General features: G+C 46.6%; 1 protein-coding gene across 1 annotated transcript in view; it reads right to left on the bottom strand.

Annotated features, from left to right (window-relative positions):
* The window catches only part of LOC109435144 (uncharacterized), a 274,209-nt gene that overhangs the window by 136,138 nt on the left and 115,782 nt on the right, over positions 1–22,289 (bottom strand). The window contains exon 4 of the mRNA XM_088795068.1: positions 6,115–6,186. Within this exon, the coding sequence (XP_088651194.1) occupies positions 6,115–6,186 (72 nt within the window). The remainder of the gene's footprint in view (positions 1–6,114; positions 6,187–22,289) is intronic.

Raw genomic sequence — 22,289 nt, 5'->3', positions numbered from 1 at the left:
TCTTGTTTTTCTCTTGTCGTCACGTGTGACAACAGGTTATAGAAAAAGCCCAAGAGATCTAACTGCATTTCCAGAACAAAACCTAGATGTCATAAACACTTGACACTCAGAACATACAGAGCCATGAAAATATCCATGTATGTGTATGTTCGTGTCTATACAAATATATATCCCCAAGAGGTGGAAGGTCAGGCAAGAATTGGAGGGGAAAGTCGGGATCCTAAAAGTGTCATTTAAATGGAGAATGAAAATAATGTATCAAATGGAAAAATACATTTACGTTCAAAACTCCATCAATAAAAACAACTGCAGTCATCAGAGAGAAAGTGCTTACTCAGTGCCTGCAGCCTACGGGGTAGACAGAACAAAGAAGACCCCTGCCCGCCCCACAATGCGCACGCCCTAAACCCGGAACCTGTGACGACCGTACCAGCCAAAGGGCCCTTGCAGGTGGCACTGAGTGAAGGATCCTGAAATGGGAAGGTGGTCCTGCAGTTTCTGGGTGGGGCCCATGTCACCACGAGGCTCCTTACGACAGAGATGCAGGAGGTGAAAGGCGGGAAACATGATGTAAGAAGAAGAAAGCAGAATTGGCAGTGATGTGCTTTGAAGATAGAGGCAAGGGGCCATGCTCGGGGATGCAGGCGGCCTCCAGAATGGACCTGCCAGCGGAAATCCTTAGCTGAAAGCCGAGGAAAGACCTCAGGTGGTCCCATAGCTCCCTTTGATTAATTTAAAACAGGGGTGCCAGAAACACTTTCCTCAGCCTGTGACTGTGGGGGGCGTCTCAGGGAAAATGCTCATTTAGAACGCATTACGACGGTTCCTGATGTGAAACTGCAAAACGCCGAGACGGTTCTCAAACACATGGAAGGCAACGGCATAGGTCTGCCTTACAGCTTGAGACAGGTCCCGCTCATGTCATAGAAGCAAAACAGAAACAGATGTAAGTACGGAACTCGATTCTCTCTATGACCCCAGGCGGGGGTCACTGCTTTGGACGCGCAGATCTTCGGAGGGAGCTTTAAGGAACGGACAGGCGTCCTCTCCGCTCTCCCCCCACCAGACAGGGCATGACCCCCCCAGCCCTCCCCAGCATTTACAAACAACTCTCTAGTCCATATGAGCAACCAGATTAGAGAAACATGACCTCCAGTAATTAAGGTATTGAGACCCGACCCACGTGACACGTTGTCTAATGAGCACACAGATTTTGTGGCCACGTGGTGTGGGGCCTGTGCCACCAGCACGTGCACCTCCTTCTGCCTTTCAGGGGAACGCCATCCCTAATGTTTAATGCATCACCTTCCACATGTCACACGCTCCATAATCGTGGGCACAGATATGCCTACATCCTTCTCCGCAAGTTACCCTTGAGGCTGACTCGTGAACATGCAGTGGGCATTGCAGGTCCGCTTACACACGGTAAGACTGGATCTCCCTAGGAGCACAGTAAAGCTGCAATTACGTACACAGATTATTGTTAAAATGCAGCTCAATTACAATGGTCTTAAAATATTTCAGTTAAAGAAAAACTCATGACACTGAACTCATTTTCCAAACGAACTAGCCATTCTCTTCAATCAATCCAGGTGAACAAGTATCTCAAATAAATAAAGCTGATTTCCAAATAGAGAACCTTGTAAAACTATGGTCCACCCTATGTTTTTAAATTTTAGTCCCTGTCTCCTCCAAAGATCGAATTGCTTTCTGGATTGTGGCACATTTTCCTCCAGGACGGAGTCATCTGGACAACATGGCGTTTTGTACAATAGAATGTCGTCTGTGTTGCTTATTGAATTGGTGACTTTGCCCATCGCCCCCCTCCCCCCATCACTGGCACAGTTTCAGGTTATCCAGGTTTCCAAACATCTAATTAGCGCTTCATCTGTCTTACACATTATAATGCAACTGAAGTGAGCAGTCCTTATTCCTTGGAAAGATCGAGGGAGTCTTTCCTGCTTGTATTTCCATCCACCTCCATCCATCTTTCACATTGGAAAGCACTGATGAAATATTACTCTGTAGCACCTACTTAACCACTTTTAAGTGACTGACCAATTTAATGAGAATGTGTCCTGTTCACATAACCTTATCTAAGGATCTGCGGGGTTGATTCATCTGGAATGTACCAGCCCCTCTTAATTCTACTAACCTTAGATGTCTGAGATTCATGCTTTAGGTCCAAGGACAGACTGAAGAATGCAGAGATCATAATGTTTGGCAACTTCGTTCATAATTTTCAAGTTCCAAGTCTTCCTTTGCAATTTCTGTGGCATTTTCTCTTTTCACTTAGTTTCCACTTTGGATTCAATTCTTTCCAACTATGACAGAAATGTGCACCCACCCAAAAGGCATTGCCAAAAAAAAAGAAAAAGAAAAGGAAAAAAAGCCTGTTTTTATCAGCATCCTGAGGCAGAAAACTTTCTCTTTTTTTTTGCAAGTTAAAAATTATAAATATATGTCTTCATTTATACACGTAAGTAGGAAGGGGGGGGATATGTAATTATTCATTTGACTGATGACTTAATTTTTCTACTTTAACTTTCTACAAAATACTAAAATCTCTGTATCTTTTCAAAACAAAATAACTCTGTGAAAAGGACACATTGAATTAAATATACCACATTACAAAATGCTCTCGATAGACCATAAAAAAGATCACAAATTACACTCAGAGATTTTAAGAGTAAAACCAGTAACTATGCGCTATGCTGCATTGTATACACATCTCCAATAGATAGAAATATTTTGTGTTATATTCGCACAAGAAAATATAGCAAGAGTAACAACAAAAAAAGAAAAAAGAATTACAATGCTACATTACATTTTCTCCACAAGGATGTTATTTGGCTCAGAGTGGTTGGTGTGAAAGCCTTTCTTTTGCTGCTCGAGGAAGACCCCGCAACTATGACCACACCATGTACATCCACGAGCCCACCTGTTCAAACCTATGCATATGTAACACACAGGAAAGAAACCCATCCCAGAGTTAACAGACTCTAAAGGTAGCAAGGGCAGCGACGATTTTCTGATACTCTTTCTGTACTTCATTACTGTGTGTGACTTTCAATGAAAAAAATGTTGTTTCTAAAAAATGTACCATGTTAGGGGTGGGGGAGGTGAACAGGCCGAGCACAGAGGGTGATTGGGGCAGTGAAATGAATCTGTGTGACACTGGAATGGTAGAGACATGTCACTATGCATTTGTCCAAACCCACAGAATGTACAACACCAACAGTGACCCTAATGTAACCTATGGATTTGGGGTGACAGTGACAGGTCAGTGTAGGTTCCTCAATCGTGACAAATGTCCCACTCTGGTGAGAAATATTGACAGTGGGTGGGCTGTGCATGTGTAAGGGGAAGGGGTACATGGGAAATCTCTGTACCTCCCTCCAAAGGTTGTTTGTAAGCCTAAAACCACCCTGAAAAAAATAAAGTCTTAAAAAAATCCCAGGAATGGTGGCTTTGAGTTCAAGGAGCATAGAGGCACGTGTGCGCTATCCTGTCTCTAACCATCCTCTCTCTAACATGTGCTGAAATCAGCTCATTTCACCATTAGACATAGTCGCCCTAAATCTCTCAGAATTGACACATTACAAAGTTTCCCTAAATCTCTCAGAATGGACACATTACAATGTTTCCCTAAATCTCTCAGAATGGACACATTACAATGTTTCCCTAAATCTCTGAATGGACACATTACAATGTTTCCCTAAATCTCTCAGAATCGATACATTACAATGTTTCCCTAAATCTCTGAATGGACACATTACAATGTTTCCCTAAATCTCTCAATCGATACATTACAATGTTTCCCTAAATCTCTCAGAATCGATACATTACAATGTTTCCCTAAATCTCTGAATGGACACATTACAATGTTTCCCTAAATCTCTCAATCGATACATTACAATGTTTCCCTAAATCTCTGAATGGACACATTACAATGTTTCCCTAAATCTCTCAATCGATACATTACAATGTTTCCCTAAATCTCTCAGAATCGATACATTACAATGTTTCCCTATATCTCTCAGAATGGACATATATTATTACAATGTTTCCCTAAATCTCTCAATCGATACATTACAATGTTTCCCTAAATCTCTGAATGGACACATTACAATGTTTCCCTAAATCTCTGAATGGGTACATTACAATGTTTCCCTAAATCTCTCAGAATCGATACATTACAATGTTTCCCTAAATCTCTGAATGGACACATTACAATGTTTCCCTAAATCTCTCAATCGATACATTACAATGTTTCCCTAAATCTCTGAATGGACACATTACAATGTTTCCCTAAATCTCTCAATCGATACATTACAATGTTTCCCTAAATCTCTCAGAATCGATACATTACAATGTTTCCCTATATCTCTCAGAATGGACATATATTATTACAATGTTTCCCTAAATCTCTCAATCGATACATTACAATGTTTCCCTAAATCTCTGAATGGACACATTACAATGTTTCCCTAAATCTCTGAATGGGTACATTACAATGTTTCCCTAAATCTTGCAGAATGGATACATTACAATGTTTCCCTAAATCTCGCAGAATGGACACATTACAATGTTTCCCTAAATCTCGCAGAATGGACACATTACAATGTTTCCCTAAATCTCGCAGAATGGACACATTACAATGTTTCCCTAAATCTCGCAGAATGGACACATTACAATGTTTCCCTAAATCTCTCAATCGATACATTACAATGTTTCCTTAAATCTCTGAATGGATACATTACAATGTTTCCCTAAATCTCGCAGAATGGACACATTACAATGTTTTCCCTTCATTAGGGTAGCTCCAACTTTTTTCCCACGCAAGGGGACAACCCCAAATATCTCTGCAGATTCTCCGGGGTTGTCAGTGTGTTTTTCTGGCTTCCCAATGTCTAGGACGCATACTATTCAGAGGAATGGCATGTCAGCCGGGGATTCTAATGGGCCACTCAAGCCTGATACATAGTCACTGAAATACTGTCTGGTGTTTTAATCCATTAACGGGATGGATATTATCTTTACGCATTGCTTTTATTTTTGGGCTAGCATCTTAACTACCCCATTCATTTAAGAAGGATGAGCTCAGAGAAAATCAGAGAAATCCACATCAGAGCAAAGTTAAGGTATAATTTTAGGCCCAAGACTTTTAAAATGAGACGTTTTCCAGGCAGATGGTGGAAGAGGAAAGTACCGTAACACTTTTGGAACTAGTATTTTAACACACATAAAGAAACTGTTAAACATCGTTGAACACTCGCACATTTTACGACTGAACAGAATCTTTTCTTTGTAAATTGTCTTAATATCATTCCGGCTAGATGTACGTGACTACACTCAATTTAAGAATAAGACAATGAGGTTGGAAAGGCTACCTGGGTCGCTGAGTCCCAGGCCTGTGAGGCAGCAGGTGGGCTCCGCCTCAGGCCCGTCCCTTACCTGTGGGCGCCTGGGTCTCCCATGCCAATATACTCTGATTCCAATAACCTCTGTCCTGAAGCTTTATCAAAAGGGAACTTTTCACAAGTCAAAAGCTACGTGCGTGGAAATCTTCACAGCAGTAAAAACTGTGAAGCGCCCACAAAAGGGCTTAGAAGATAAGTCTTGGAGGAGTTCATCACAAGACAACCAGTAACCTACAATTTGTGATTTGGAAACACTTTTGGTATTATGGAAACTGATGCTGAGTGAAACGAAACAGCAGACAAAAGCATGTTACGAAGGCTGCAGTTTCCACTGTATCAAATGTAACTGGAAGGCAACACTGAAAAGTCATTCAAAATGTGATTTCAGCATGTGAGAATTCTAATTTTTTCAATTTACACCTTCGATAGCTTTTGTCGTTGAAAATATTAGCAGGAGTTGCACTGTGAATTTAATGAAAATCTTCAGAGACTCCAATTTCAATGAGATTAACAGAACAGAGACCATAGAGCCTGTCGTGTTATAATGCAAAAAGAAATAATCTGGCCATTAATACACCTTTCTGCCACTTACCAAACCCTGGGGAAAGTGTGACCGATCTTCTGCTACGAACGGCCTTTGCATTTTGGGGTCACTGGTGTAAGCTCTGTGAATGAATAGAAGTGTCCTTACCTGAAAAAGGGTGAGTTCGGAGACGGTCTCTTACATTGCCTTCCGTGGTAACAGTCTGTGCATTGACAGATCCTGGGAAGAAAACATAAAACAAGAAGGAAATTCAATTCACTGCCATGGCACTGTGTGTCACAATAAGAGAACCACTGTGAAAGGATACGGGAGACCATCCAAAACACACGGGACCTGGGCAATTTCAGCTAAGGGTCTATTACACAGCCCGGTTTTGATCTGCAAGAGGCTATTACGCAGGTGGAAAGGTCTGTGATACACGCAGCTGGTGAAACACGTCATCCTTAGAGTGGTATTTCCGGGCAGATACCCATGTGTTAATGCCACAGCTTCCCTCCGAGGGGACTGCCTGTCGGCCTGCCTGCCTGGGGGAACTACCGAGTCGCGGCACAGAGACGGGTTCACTGTGGTCCAGACTGACGGCTGCTCTCTGGGGAGATGCACCCACAAGGGCACTGCTGAGTTGTCCGCCGCCCGCAGGCTGGAAGGTTCCGGATGGTCTCACCGGCCTCCCCCGTTTCCTCCTGTGCACAGTCCACTGCACTGTCCCGCCTGGCTCTCCGTCCCCTGAGCACCGCACGTGCAACGCCTCACCCCACCCTGGGTCTCAGCTCTCCCTCCACCCACGCCAGCTCGTCTTCAGAGGGATTTGGCCCGAAGATTCCTGCTGCCTAAGAGACACAGCAGCCGTGTGTCGTGTCTTTCTATGGTCATTGGCAGGCTGCTAGAAATGATCCGTCTTACCCACTCCTTCAGGGGGGTCCCCTGTCATGAGCCACGCAGCGAATCCCAGACGATTTATTTTTCTGTTGATGGAGACTTGGGGAGTTTCCAGTTGGGGGCTAACAAATCAAAAATTCAGCCTGGAAAATTCTCCTCAATGTGCGTCCTCATTCCTTGGCTTCGCACAAGTAAAGCACGGCCGAAACTGAGGCATCGGGTGGAAGATGGAGATGCAGTCGCACAGAAAGAATGTTTCCAACCTTCTCTGCTATCATGAACCGCTTTTTCGTTGCTGCTGTTTTGTCACTAGTGACACGTTCAAACCATTTACAACCAGGGGGGTCCATAGCCTATGCCGCTGTTTCTGCTGCACGTGAGCCAAGGAGGCAAATCAATTCCGGGCTGTGCAAACCCCACGTGACGCATTTAACTAATCTACGTGCAGCTTCGTTCTCTCTGAGTGCTTTTCCACATTCTTCCCATGTGTCACAACCACAACTTACACAGACACCTGAAAGATATCAAATACGATTCCATGTATGTACAGACTGCGCTTTCGGCCAAACACAGCTTCTGCAAGTGGCCCTCTAGGGGCCGCCATCAGCACCACCCTGCTGAATCAACGCTGCTCTCTCCGGTCTTGGATGAGAATCACGTCCTCTTCTCCGACCTTGCCAGGACACCAAGGGCACAGCCGGAAATGGCATCCGTACCTCACAGGCTAATAATATTAGGAGGTTCTAAAGAGTCATCAACAACCACCCGAAACTACCATCCCCAACCGTACTTCTGGGCCCACGTGAAAGAATGAACTGGACAACACATGTTGCCACAGACGCCAAGAAGAAAAGTCACTGCGGAATTCTGAGTTTGGGTAGCAGCCCACGCGTCTTCTTTTTCAAGCGATGGAATTTCATCCTGTCTGAAAACTGAAATAACAGGAAATGGCTCTAAGAAGTGAATTCATAACAGGCTAACTTATGTAAGTTTTACGGGAACAGCTTGAAGAGCACAGGATGAGCTTTACACACGTCCGACTGTATCTCACAACCAAACAGGTATTGTCGTTTCGTGGCATCGACACGGAACACACACGTCTCTGACAGCACACACCTCCAGTGCCAAACTCTCCCCCCAATCTGCCTTCTGGGGGACACCAGCTGTATCGCAGGCGGAATGTTCCAGAAAAGATGCTCACGTCTGAACGTGTCACATGACCACGACGGGCGACCCTTCCAATTCCGCTCAGCCGTGTACTACAATCTCTTCATCCTCACCTCCCTCGAGGGCGTCACCCTGAAAGTTCCCACAGTCACTCTTTCAACAAATGACACCCTTGGGCTCCTCCACAGGCAGAGCTAAGTGTCTGTTATGCCGGTGACGGAGGCGGAAAGTTGTTTTTGTTTGTTTGTCTTAAAGAAAAGTGACGGCGAAGGTTTAATCTATTTTCAGGTTTTCAGATGAGAAACTGCTCATGTGTTGTACGACTTCCCAATCTGAGCTTTCCGACCACCCCTAACAGCGTTTAATTGGATCACACGAAGACCTTAAGTCCCATCTCACTCTTAAACTGAAGGGAGTGCTGACTTTCTCTCTGATGAACTTTCATTTTGGTTTGTTGGTTTGTTTTCATCTTCGGAGCCTGTTTTCTCAGTGTGGCTTTCAACTCACCAGTCTTCAAAGGGTTTCTTTTCCAACATATCAATCATTTCATTGTTTGCACTCAGCGGTCTCTTGAACTTTCTCAAACGTCAGAAACATCTAACTACTGGTGTTGGACTGATACTGAGTCTCTCGTGGCCGTTACGAATTTAAAATTTTTTTAATTGGAAAGCAATTTGCATGAAGCTCAGGTGATTTATTTTCTGGTGCATTCGAGCCTGAAATCTGTAAGGCAAGAAACGCTTTTCAAAGGCCCATTATTCCTATCTGGGAGCTCAGTTTTATTTTTTAGGCACTTAGTATGATAATTTTGCAGGAGTGAAGGGCCGTGAATCCTGGAAGTCTTCACACACCCCTGGATACCCATGTGAAAGGGACATAGCAGGAAGTTTCCAAACAGTGGCAAAATTGAGTCTAGAGGACGCTGAACTTCTTTTGAAATGCTCATACAGTCTAAGGTTCTGAGTGGAAGGGTCTGTGCTTTTGGCTTGACTTAAATTTTGAATCCTGCTTGGAGACTGAAAGGTCTCGTGTTTATTTCTAAGGATCCAGCAAGTATAGGATTGAGTCTTAGGGACTGACCCACTGTGCTGATAAAATGGCCCTGTGAGAGAACTACAGCCTGGATATGTAAGTGTACAGCGACACAGGCGGATTTACTGAGAGGGCTGGTGATTTTCCACTTTATTAATATTTGTGTTTGTCTTTTAAAGGTAGGATTTTCTGCTTTTGCAAACGCAAAGGGGCCAGAGGCAAGCAGATGTTTAGTGCACCCATTTTGTTATTCCTTGCAATTTGTTCCTGAACTATTTCAATGTGAGAAGCAATTGGCTATTTGCAATGCAGTACATTATAGCTACCCAGGGCACAGGGAGACAAGAACTGATCAGTAGAGAGTAATCTTTATTCTTTTGCCATTTTCTTAGTTTACTGTGTTATTTGTTGGTCTTTTCATGTGTGCGATGGCAGATGGACCTTCGTCAGGGAGCTTCTCCTCGGAAAATGGCCTCCACTCCATCCTGGGGCACACAGATCCTTTGTCGAGCCTCACACCACTCGGAAAAGTTGAGGGTGACTGCTAGTCATGTAACAGGTTTGCATGAGGCAGCCGCTCTCCTCACGGCGACTCGAAGGAGGCAGAACTGGGCGGCTACACAGTCTCGCCAAGCTGAACGCTGCACACGAGTGGACACTCAGGCGCCAGGCCACGCTGGCCGTACATCAGTTTCTTTGTCCGCATGGGGCCTGGCTTGGGGAGGACGCTGGCTAGTGTTTGGTTTGTGCGCTTTCACATGGCACTGTTGCTTATTCTCTCTCATTCCTTCCACTGTGATTTATCTGTTGAAGGAGCCGGGTGGTCTGAGGTGTAGTTTCCGCCCTCTGGACATCAGCCACAGCGTATTTACGTTGTGGTTTCACAGGCGGCAATGGTGTCTGCACTTCCTGACACTCGCCAGTGGAATTCAGAAGCCCCACCCAAGTCGGATTTGATCCACTTGGCAAGACGAGGGTCAGCAGGGAATTATTCCATCGGGAGGCCCATCCTTTCTGGCATTCACTGTTTTCTGAAATCAGCATTGTTCGACGCCTACACCCATTCATTCATTGAGGGCTGCAAAATGGTGCTGTCCTGATTTGATCCTTTTATGTGTTTGTTTATTTAACTGTACACACCTCAGGGAACACTCGGTTGCTTATACAGAAAAAGCAAGATATACGTTAGATTTTCGAGGTCATATACTGGCTACCTCTCATCTCCACAGTGTGACTAATTTTTTTTTAAATATCTTAATAAATTCATGGCTTTAAATACATTTGATGGGTTTCAATCGGTGACAAGTCTTATTACTGAAGCTCAGACTAGCTTAGCTTTGACCAGTGCAAGTCCCATTAAACTGGCCACGGAGTCCTACTGACGTAACCTCTGGCATCGTCCTTGCTCCGATATTCGTTTCTCCAAGAATCTCTGGCCCCTTGGAGTAGGAAATCGTGGATCAAAACCAAAATCTTGGCACTAAAACTGCCACCGCCACTTGGTTGGTCATTGTTTCTAAGAATTGTCTGCATAGTTGAAAAGTTACACTGGTATAGGAAACCCAAGAGTTCATGCTAATATATCCCATGCGAATTGACGAGTGCCAGGTTTTTACTAAATCTCTTCCACGTCACATCTTCATTCCACATTGACAGGCTTCATTGTCCAGCACCCAGGATGGCAGAACGCAAGCCCAATGTCACCATTATTCACGGGCTCTGTCCCACTGTGCAAGCACGACGTATCAGTCTCACGGCATAAGACCCCTTATCACTCACTGGTAAAAACACTTCAATTGCGTCTACCTGTGCCATGGCCATTCTCTCTCGTTGTCAGTCATTACACTGCACGTGTCAGATTATGTGACAATTGCACTAATTCTTTCCCCTTTGACCCGTTTCGTTGTAGTTTTACACGTTACTCTGGAATTAATGGTCAATGCTATTCTTAAGGTGGTGTCTCTAGTAACTTCTGCTGTCCGAAGATGGACCCCTGGTCCACAGATTCCTCAGGAAAGACGAATGGGAACAATGTTCCTTCAGTTCTTGAATCCTGATAACAGTCGGTGATATTATAGGGGGAATTTTTAATTCTGCTACAAATTCAATACGGCTTCCCTAACAGAAGGCTAGCTGTGTGCATGCCTGTTTTGTAGCTGGTCACCTTATTTAACATGCTCGTGTTTTCTATTAGTTGGTTGTTACTCACTGTTTTGGCTTTCCCACCTCCGAAGAATGTTAATTTTGATTTCTAAAATTTCAAATAATTGTACTGGCTAGTAGGTCCACACTGCTGTTAATGATAAAAGTGAGAGCAGGCACCGTTCTTTCTTACTGACGCCAACAGAACGTCTCTCACCAGCGAGACGTAGGTAGGCGTTTGGCTGAAGTTATTTTTATTACTTTCATTTCTATTTCACTTAGAAGTTTTATCCAAAATAATGGTTGGATTTCATCAAATTCTTTTTTGGCTCTTATTGAAATGGGGAAGTTACTTTTTTTCATTTCACTTAATAATGCCATGAATTACATTAATACATTTCCTGATATTAAATCATTCTGCGATTCTTAAAATAGATATGTCATCATGGGGTATTACTTGTTAATATACCACTGCTTTCAATGCTCTCCTAAAGAAAGAGTGTGCATTAATATTTATGTAAATCTGACGACACGTATATATGCATATAACTTCACTTTCTAACCCCTGTCAGACTTTAATATCAGAGTTAATCTACCTTTATAATATTTAATGCAAGTATTCCTTTTTTTTTATGGCTTTGGTCCATTTTAGTACCACAGGGATTAATCACTGCTTTAAAGTTCAATGATACAGACATTTCCCTTTCCTTATATTACGGGGAAATTACCTACGGAATGACCTTCGTATGTCACCCATTTGGGTGGGTCGGGAGAGTGGAGGGAGTCTCGGGCAACCTTTTCCAGTGGAGACCATGCCTGTCAGTGTGTTTCAAGTTTCCTAAAATAGGACCAAGAAAATGACACGCCTCGTGCTCACTTATGTATAAATAGTCTGCTGTTTCCACCACATGTGACCATTTTACATTTTTTCTTATCCTTTCTATTTTATCCCCCCCCCCCCACCTTTCCCCTTTCTTTCCTCTCTTTTCCTCACTTGACTCGTTAACAGGATTTTTGCCATGCGTTCGGCAGTGTGCCCCAGACCTTAGGAAAAGAGACCCTACGGGGAATTATCAGGTTGGTTTCTAGAGCACAGGGCCAGTTCTCAGGCAGCCAGCGCGTAGCTTGTCCCCACCTACAAATTCCCACGTATTTCTTGGCTTCTATGTTGCCCCGAGGAACTAACGGGAGCCAAGGTGAGAGGGTCACTAAACCGGTATGAAACATCCAGGGGCCAACCTGGGCACTGTATCGTATTAACATCTCACCCCGGAGCAGGCAGATGGGAAGCACACTCCCACGTGAAGGACAAGGGCCAAGAACACAGACAGACAGACAGACAGACGATCTCCGAGCTTCCTGCAGGACCCGGCGGCCCCTGCCAACACCCTGGGTTTGTTGTTTAGGGGAAGCTCTGAGGCGGCCTTTGCTGTCGGATTCCCGTGAAGGTGAGTCTGTGGCGGGCGCCCGGCTGCCGCCCGGCCAAGTGACACACAGAGCGTCACACGAGCACCCACCACCTGCCCCCTGCAGCCCTAGGAGAAGCCCTGCTTCGTGCGGGTTCCCAGGACTGAAAGGGACAGGTGATGGCTCGGGTCCCTTTGTGCCCCTCTTTCCTCTGAGCCAAACACGGAGTCTGGATTCCTTCGTATGCCACTGGGTCGGCTCACGTGGGCCCTGGTATGCACCGGTCCTACTGCTGCTGGGTGACGACTTCCCTCACCCTCGGGACGGATCCAGGACTTGGCGTCTGGTGAGAAGCCCCCACCCAGCGTGAGCCCCACAAAGCCACATGGAGCCTGACTGAAAGCTGCCATCACAGTGGGACTTGACAGTCCCCCAGCTCTCAGAATGAGGCCAAAATAGCCGGCACCGAAGCTGACGTGTGTTCCAGAACAGGCGGACAGCAGGTCAGCCTTCAGGGTCAAACGGCAGCCCCACCGCCTCCCCCACACGCCCCCACTTCACGGTCGACTTTCCGGGCTGTGTTTGCTCTCGCGTCCCGCACCTTCTCCTACGAGGCCGCTGTATCGTCTTAACAGATGTACGCCCGCTGCATAAACCGCAAGTGGGACGAGACGGCTACAGTCGTTTTTATAAGTTTCTAAGTTCGACCCTCTTTTCCGATCTTCCAACTACTATTTTTATTCTTAATTTTATTCTCCTTCCTCCTATTTTCCACGTTGCCTCGTTCAATGATTGTAAGGTCTGTATTTGACTTTATTGGGTTAGAAATGAAAACGTGCCAGTCTCTGAATTTTCTTCTAAGGACACTTTGGACGCGACGGGCGGCCTGGCAGACAGCTCACGCCGGCTTGTGGAAACCTCGGGAACTCCGGGGCGTGCTGTTCAGTGGCGTCACTATTGAAACACATTCTGTAAACTGACAGAATGGTACGAAAACCAGAGGAGACATGTTCAAACCTCTAACTCCCTTATGGTTTCAAGACATTTCTGCGTCTGAGGTCACTTGTGTCGTGGCGGAGACACTAGCGCTCACTCTTTTGGGTTCAGTGAGCGTCCTGGTAGATTGGAGCTGGTCACACTGGGAGTTGTTCGACCACAGAAACCAGCCAGTGCTACACAGCTGGGCTGCACTTATGGTTTTGTGGATTTTCTAGCCTTTCGGAAATGGAGAAAATCCTAATGGTGCAGCTTAACCGTAAGTGAGGGTCCAGTTTATGGCCATTACCAAAAAACAAACAAACAAACAAAAAAACCACCATAAAATAAAATAAATGGAGGAAATAGCCTCCAATGTTGCAGGTGGAGTGACTCCCCAATTCAGCAAAGTGCTTGGGGACTGACACACAACTGAAGTTCTGTGTCACCTTCACTCTTTTATTTCTGTCTCCCTGCTTCATATACACAAACACGCAAACAACACTCAGGCTGGACATACATTTAGAGAACCCGTTGGTCACCTGAGCACCATGGACCATCCCCGGTGGGTTCTGATTTATATCCTGCCCATTACACATTATTTTCTCCATAAATGGCAATGAGATTTTAAATGTCCTCTTTGACGCTTGTCACTTAAAGAGCCGTTTTTAAAAGAACACACCCTCTCAGGATTTTATTACATTTTTGGATATTAAGTTCTGATTTTATTGTTCCCTCTGCATAACATGGGGCCTTTTATTGATGTGTTGGGAGTTTTCTTTGTGGCCAAATAGGAGGCCAAATTTTACAAATGTTTTGTGGGTTCTGAGAAGGAAGTCATGGTCTGCCTGACTTTGGCTACGCACCGATAGGTATTAAGTATACAGATTATATATATATATATAATCATATATATATATTACATCCCGAGAGTTATTCTATTGGGTTCTCCCGTAAAGTTTTCTAATTTTGTTTGCATGATGTCTGAGCTCTGAGAAGCGTGTCCAAGCCTTCTCCTCGAGTGTGCAATGGTTTTCCTCATCATGACGACCAAACACAACCATGGTTTGTTTACGCTTGCTGACACGTTGGTTACCATTCACTGCTGTTGGCCTGTGTTTCTCTTTTCCTTCGTTCTTTTTAATATTAACTTTTTTCTGCCTAATAGACATAGCATTCTTTTTTAATGGCAACGCCTGGATCCATTTGTTTTACGTGTGTCTCTGGTAGATAATTTATCACTTCATGTTAAGCGGATACGAGTGTGATTTTACGTGAACGGAGGCCTTCCTCACATGTGCTGGCAAAAGCGGCCAGAGTACATGGTGCGTGTGTGTGTTCTGCTGCGGAGTGTCGGTGCCTCTCTGTGCTTTCCTTTCCTGCTCTGCTTTCTTCACCACCACGGGAAGCATGCAGTGAGCTTCCGAGCCGTGTATGATTCAGACACTTGTTTGAACCACGCTTCCATTTTCTCAGCTGGAAGACGGTCTGATCCTCTTGGCCCCGTGGAACGGGCGGGAGGCTATGGTTTTCATCGAGACATCGGACCTGCGATTGGATGAGGACCTCAGAGCTGACCGACCTCGCCACCTCATTCTTCCCCTTGAGGAATGAGTGACACTTCCTGCCCCACGGGTCCGGTGTCACTCCCAGGTGAGACGAGCCCGGCCGCGGTGACAGAAAGAAGGTGAAGGGAACGACGGGGGCCACCTCCGACTTCCTAGATAGTGGAGCCGCACTTTCCTTTCACCAGCAGAGTCTCCTTTTCACTACCGTCCCCAGGAAAGAAGCTGATGATTTGACAGCAGCTAGAAAGGGTCTCGTCACAGACGTCACACAAAAGGAACAAGGCTGACGAAGACAGAGTAAAGCTGGCCTGATACGTGTCCTTGTTTTTCCTTCCAGAATCGCCTGTTTTACTCGGGGCCTCGTTGCCTCCATTTGGAACCCTGGGAACCCAGATGGGCTGCGTTCATGGTCCCGACGGCCCTCGGCCTGCAGGCCGGGATTCAGTGCTTGTGCCAACGGAGTTTCAATCTGCTGTTCATGACTTTTGTAAACATCCATTACGGTTAACACTGTGGCCTTGACAACTTAGAAACTAGACCTAAAATTTAAACACAATTTAAATTGAGGCTTTCAAAAACCAGATATAAATCACTGAAAAACTCAGAAGAAGGACAAGCTATTACATGAGCAAGCAAACAAATAATCTACTACTTTCATTGTTTCTTACTCCACAGATGTATTTCCTACTCTGAGATATAGATACAGATGTGTATGTACGCACGTGATATACCCACATATCTACAACACATATTTAATCATCACCTTTTTCACTTTGCTTATTCCTTAATTCATTGCTCAGAACTTAGTAAGTAAAAAGCAGAAAATTGCTTTAAGTTCCTGGGAATGGTAACTTGGAAACCTATCCTCACGTGACTCACAGTTGCATAGCAAAATAACCCAAACATACAAAGGAAAACCCCACAAATATACTTACGAAGTCTGACAATTAAGTTCGTGAACTTGTTGCAATGATGTTGCTCACCTTTTTTATATCAGAGGGATTGCTCATTATGAATTTGTACCAGCTGGACACACAGTTAACCAAGTTTACTATTTGGAAGTGCTGAAAAGGCTGCGTGAAAAAGTTAGACGACCTGAACTTTTCGCCAACAATTCATGGCTCTTGCATCACGACAATGCACCAGCTCACACGGCACTGTCTGTGAGGGAGTTTTTAACCAGTAAACAAATCACTGTGTTGGAACACCCTCCCTACTCACCTGATCTGGCCCCCAGTGACTTCTTTCTTTACCCGAAGATAAAGGAAATATTGAAAGGAAGACACTTTGATGACATTCAGGACATCAAGGGTAATATGACGACAGCTCTGATGGCCATTCCAGAAAAAGAGTTCCAAAATCGCTTTGAAGGGTGGACTAGGCACTGGCATCAGTGCATAGCTTCCCAAGGGGAGTCCTTCGAAGGTGACAGTAGTGACATTCAGCAGTGAGGTGTGTAGCACTTTTTCTAGGATGAGTTCACGAACTTAATGGTCAGACCTCGCATGACACTAGGACCAGTCAGGGCAGGAGAGAGTACGACGTGGTGACAAGCCCCACATCTCAGCAGCTCAGCTCATCCAAGCGAGTCTCTTCCTCACGTCATCCTCACTGGTCCCCCTCCATCTGCCAGCTGTCACCTCCAGAACACGCTGGCCTCCCAGGTCCCCAGAGCAGGGCACCGAGAGCTGAGGCATGTGCGAGACGTGGTTCCAGGGCAGGCCCAGGAGCGGCTTTTGTCCCTTTCTCCACATGAGTTGTCAGACCTTAGTGACAAACGCTAAGTGGCTAACGGCAAAGGGAGCCCCGGGGGTTCATGGCTGGAGTCAGAACTGGAACCTGTGGTGGGCACACAGAATAACCTCCTCCAGGGTAGGGGGGGGGGCCCTCGTCTTGGGGGCAGCACAGGCTCCCCATGGCTGGGACACTGGAGGGTGGGTGAGGCAAGTCGGCCGGGCTGCATGCTGACATCGCTGCGGAGTTTTAAGCCTTTAATATACAAGAAAAGGCGAATTCCCATGACACATGGCGTGTGACCTCCCTCTCCCTCTCCTGAACCCCCGAGAAAGATGAAAGCTTCCCTCTCTGGCCCACGATCCAATAGGTACAGTGGCAAACAACTGACCCAAACTGACCAATCATCTTCTTTCTCCTGATAACACAAGGCTTGGATGGCGGGACCCCAAGAGAGAAACAGACGACAGCTGTAGTCACGGCTCTTCTGAGACTCCCTGCCTGTCACCACCACTCGTCCCACGCGTCCCACGCGGGCTGTCCTCCGGCTGCTGTGCAGCAGACGACACAAAGCTGCATGAAGCTTCCGGAAAGCCCCGTGGTCTTTCAGAACCAACGCATGCCATCTCCTGCCTGCACTTTACATGCATTTGAGGACCAGTCTGGTTCTCTGCATAACCCGGCACAGCCCATCACCCACACGGCCATGAGCTGGCCAGCGGCCACGACACAGAAGCCACCCCGCTGCAAAGCAGGTGCCATCTGGCGCCCAGGCGCTAATCACACCTTTTTCTCTTCTGTACTTTCACATCTAGGGACCCTGCTGGCCCTTGGGAAGTGTGAGCAGGACTCGCCAGCTCCCAGACCGAGACGACGCACCCAGGACCCCCTTTCACATGGAAACCCACCAGCCCAGACCCCTCACTCACTCACGCACCTGCTTCCGTGTTAGGCTCCCTCTCCAGGCCCTGTCTCCCTGGGAGTCACCAAAGTCAGGAGTCAGGAAGCTGGGGGTGGCTTCTGCACCAATAATTCTGCTGCAATCATTCAAACCAGCCAACCTTTGGCGCTTGCTCCCCTCACCCTTTCCTTCCCACAAGAAGGGCTCTTCTCCCCGGTACCCCGTCCTCGAGGGAAAAGCGAGTAACAAACTGTCTTTTCAGCGGTAGTCACCTCCTGATCCGGTGGCCTGCCTGTACCTGAACAGTAATAGAAAGACTGCATTATAAGACGCCCCCCAAATCCTGGCACTGCACACGCACCGCAGGGTTCACTATGGATTGGGAACAGAGTCGAAGCTGAAGGAAGTCTTCCACGCAGCAGGCTTGGAAGCAATACCCACCGTGGCCTTTCCGTTCGGAAGGAAACGGCCTCAGGAGTGCACTTTACGGGACTCGGGGACAACGGCTACTGGTCTGGCCAGGGGCTCAGGTTCTGGGAAGAACAAGACTGGAGGACTGAGGTAAGGCCATGTGGGGAAGACGTGTGGATGGAGATGAGACGTCAGAGTGTGGATATATTTGTGCCCCATGTCAGTGCCACCGGAGGAACTCAGGAACCGGGGGATCCCAGCCACACGGGGCTCGTGCACAGCAGCCATGGACCGGGGTGGGGGAGGGGAGGAGGACGGAAGCCCCCCAGGGGCTCGGGACCCTGGACTTCTCCCCAGGAGGCCTCAGCTGGCTCCCACCACTGCCACACCCGGCCAAGAACAGGTCCCTTGCTGGCGCACAGAGCAGGGGGAGCCAAATATATTGGGAGGAGCAGCTGGCAGCTGCCTGCCCCCCTCACCCCTGCACCGCAGCTGGACTGCGTCCAACCGAGTTCTGAAGGCAAGACCCAGAGGCAAGGTGGGGCTGACCTCACGCCGAAGGCGGCTGTTCTGAGACACAGCCACCCACCTCCACACACACTCCCGGCCCCAGGAAAGGCACGGGTGTGGAAACACATTTTTTAACATCATTATGGGACCCATTCCGTGGGTCACCAGTCTTTCAATTATAAATGCCTGAATATAACTCCTTTTTTTTTTTTTTTTCATTCATTTCAGGTGAATTAGAATTATGTGCTTTTCTAAACCCAATGACGCTAACAGAACGGTTCATACACCTATTTTTTAAAACCACATTTCATTTAAGTCCTTCATCAATAGGTTTCTTTAAATGTAAACCACAAATAACCTTATCACATATTTTCTTTCCAGAGTACTCTTTATGTACTCTTTTGCTTTTGCCATTTTTGCCTAGGGATGTTGAATAACTTTCGTTATCATTAAAGAAACCAATGAGTCCATTAATATTTGATGGCAGTGGAAATTTTTTTAAAAACCGTATCATATGTGACAACCAAATATATGATTTGAACCTAAAACTACTGTCACCGCATCTTGGTGTCACTCAATTGCAGGGAGATTACTCCAGTTTTGATAAAAGAAGATATTCAGATGACAAAAAGTACTGATTGAAAAACTAAAAAGCTGTCGAGACAGTGAAGACACCCGTGGTTACCAGGGTTTAGGGGAAGGTGGGAGGGAGTTTTAGGGAAGTGAAACTATTTGACCGTGTAATGGTGGACATTCAATATTGTGCTTTTGGTAAAACCCACAGAGCTGAACACAAAAAGTGAACCGAATGTAAATTAGAGACGTTAGTTAACAACAATGTGTCAAGATTGGTTTCTCAATTGTTACAAGTGGACACGCGGGGAGGTAAGAGTTTAATCGCAGAGGAAATTGGCTGGAGGGAGCACATGGGAACCCGGGACTTTCTGCTCAATTTTCCTGTAAACTTAGACCTACAGTCTATCGATTTCTTTTTAAATCCCAACCATAGAAGTCAGAAAATGAAATGTTGCTTTATGACGGTAGGAAACTTCAGAGATGGCTTCCTCAGGACGTCCTCTAAAGGAATGCCACCGTGCGTCACAGTACGGCAAACACAATTTTGAGCTTAACAATCATGAACTTTAAAAACACGGGAGTTTTCCAAAAGTAAGATGACACAGAGGGCGTCTGCTACACCAGGTCCGCGTGGGAACCTACCGGACACGCGTCAAGTTATTTCCAAGGCCTTCCTGTCCCCCATCCCCCCATGCGCCCATGCTTTCCTGTGCAGGCAGCCGCGTCCCGTGAGCTCTTGCTTTGCCAGGAGCACATGAATTGCAAATAACTTAGACTTAATACATTTATCAGAGGGCTTTGTCCTGTGGCAGGGGGAGAAATAAGGCCGGTGTGACCTCCGTTGGAGGGACCACAAAGCCCCAGCGGCATGACCCCCATATCCCTGACCTGGCGAAGCACCACATTTGATGGGTGTGTTCACCATAGCCCGTACGGAGCCGCCTTTGCGTCCCTGTCCCAGGCCTGAGAACATTTCCGAGCTGGCGAAGTGGGTCTCTAAGGCTGGGGCACAGGCCCCGAGCACCCTAATTGCACCCTGGCTTCTGATAACCGAGCAGCCTGGGATCCAGCTGCCATGCTTTCCAACAGGCTCCGAGAGGCTCCTTCAAGCCCATTAACTTTGAATGTGGGCCCCACCAACAAGGCCGCCCATTGTTAACCTCAGCTGAATTCCGTGAAACACTGGTTTTGAATGTTTTGAGTAAAAATTCTTCCCAAGCTGTGAAAAGCTGGCAAGGGCCTGATTAATGGGAGTGGGGCTGAAACAATGCCCCGAGCGGCTACGCAGGGGGAAAGCGTGGAAAAGGGAGAGCTGGGGACACAGACGTTAGCCAAGGCTGCGGACGCCAAGCAGACAAACAAAATAACGTTATCGTCCCAGCAAAGAAATACACGGACGGCTTGCAGTGTGCTCTGTGGCTTGCAGACCCGTCGTAAGCAGGGAAAAAAGAAAAAAGAAAAAACAGTCATTCTCCGAATGTGAGCCGGTGTATCCTTGGTTTTACCAAAATTAAGAGCAGAATCCTGATTCTGCTGGAGTTAAGCCACAGGCTACTTGCATAGCTTCCTGTGACCCCCACACGGTCACGTTTTCCTGAAGGGATTTAGTTGATATCCCCAGGACTCCTCAGAGTTGCTCCAATCTGTTCTGTCATTTGGGTCGTATCTGTCTGTAGAGACACTTGGAATCCTTCCGAATGATTTCTCTACAAAGCTCCCCAAAACCTATTCTCAACTGAAGACCCCGCATCTTACCTCAATGGGAAAATACGAAGCCACCAGCCTCAGACCCACTCACGAACCCCCTATAAGAACCTTGAACGTTCTCTGTATCCAGACCCTATTCTAGATTCAAGAAACAGTTTTTCGTTCAAGAAACCGGGGACCAAAGTTGGGCTGCTCTCAAAGCTTGTCTCCGTCGCTCACCCTCTCTGTGCCTCGGAACCAGTTCTTCAGCCTTTGCAAGCCTTGGAAGCGAATCACAGTCCCTGCCTTGCAGGGTCGTTCTGACAGCTGCACCCTAACCTCCGTGAGAAGCTTAGCACTGTGCTACCTGCCCCGTGCCTTCCCTCCGGAGCTCGGTGACAAGGCGAGTCTCGTGAGCGCCGCCGATACAAGCACTGTCGCATACAACGTCAGACATAGTCATCATTTTCTCATTTCCCTCCTGCACCCCGTTAAATACCCCATATCCTGTATAGTAAAAACCAGGGAAGAGCCAGGATGGGTCTGCAGCGATTTTCTCCACCTGCTGCAATGTACTCAGAAAGTTACGACCACATCCAGACACAGAATAACCACTACGTACGGGGTATCTGCTTTGTGGCGAGAGTTACGTATAAAAAAAAAATCAGTGCAGGAAACAATGAATAGCTAAACGCAAGGCAACTCAGTCATCCAGGAAGTGGTACCGAGCCTGGTGACGTCACAATGATCAGAAAGATCAATGAGTTCTCACCGAGGACAGGCTTTCGTGTGTGAAGAGACAAATAATAAACAAAACTGTCCACACTCTGTCGGCGGTGAAATTTCTGTAGAGAACAAATCAGGCGAGGGGGTAGAGGCTGTTGGGAGTTGGAAGGGACGATGACCTTTGCGAGGTCACCGAGGAGAGGTGGGAGGGGATTTGGGGGTGGGGGTCCAGTGTAAGAATTTACTTTTTCTCTCTGTCCTTTCATAAGGAATCACGATGCCTGACGCATAGACTTCTGATTAAAAACTGTAAGAAAACAGTAGGGAAACGAAGACTAGATTTCTGCACTGTCACGAAATACTTGATGACATGTGTTGAAATAATATTAGCTGCCAGGACTGCCCGTTTACTAGTCCGCCCCGGGGGTCACGTGTTTCGGACCCTCCTTGGCTCCACGGAGGAAGGGGTACGTCTCCAGCGCTTAGGAGTTTCATCCCTGAGCTGTCGTCCTGCAGTGGACATGGTCAAGGTCATAAGGAAAAGTACAACAGGTGTATGTTCGTTCTCCTTGCGCCCAGGATGCTCTGTCCCCAAAAGGCCGAACCCC

Source organism: Rhinolophus sinicus, chromosome 18 (genome assembly GCF_057876585.1).
Source record: "Rhinolophus sinicus isolate RSI-liver-muscle chromosome 18, RSI-T2T, whole genome shotgun sequence".
Taxonomy (NCBI): Eukaryota; Metazoa; Chordata; class Mammalia; order Chiroptera; family Rhinolophidae; genus Rhinolophus; species Rhinolophus sinicus.
This window is presented reverse-complemented; position numbering and strand designations above follow the sequence as displayed.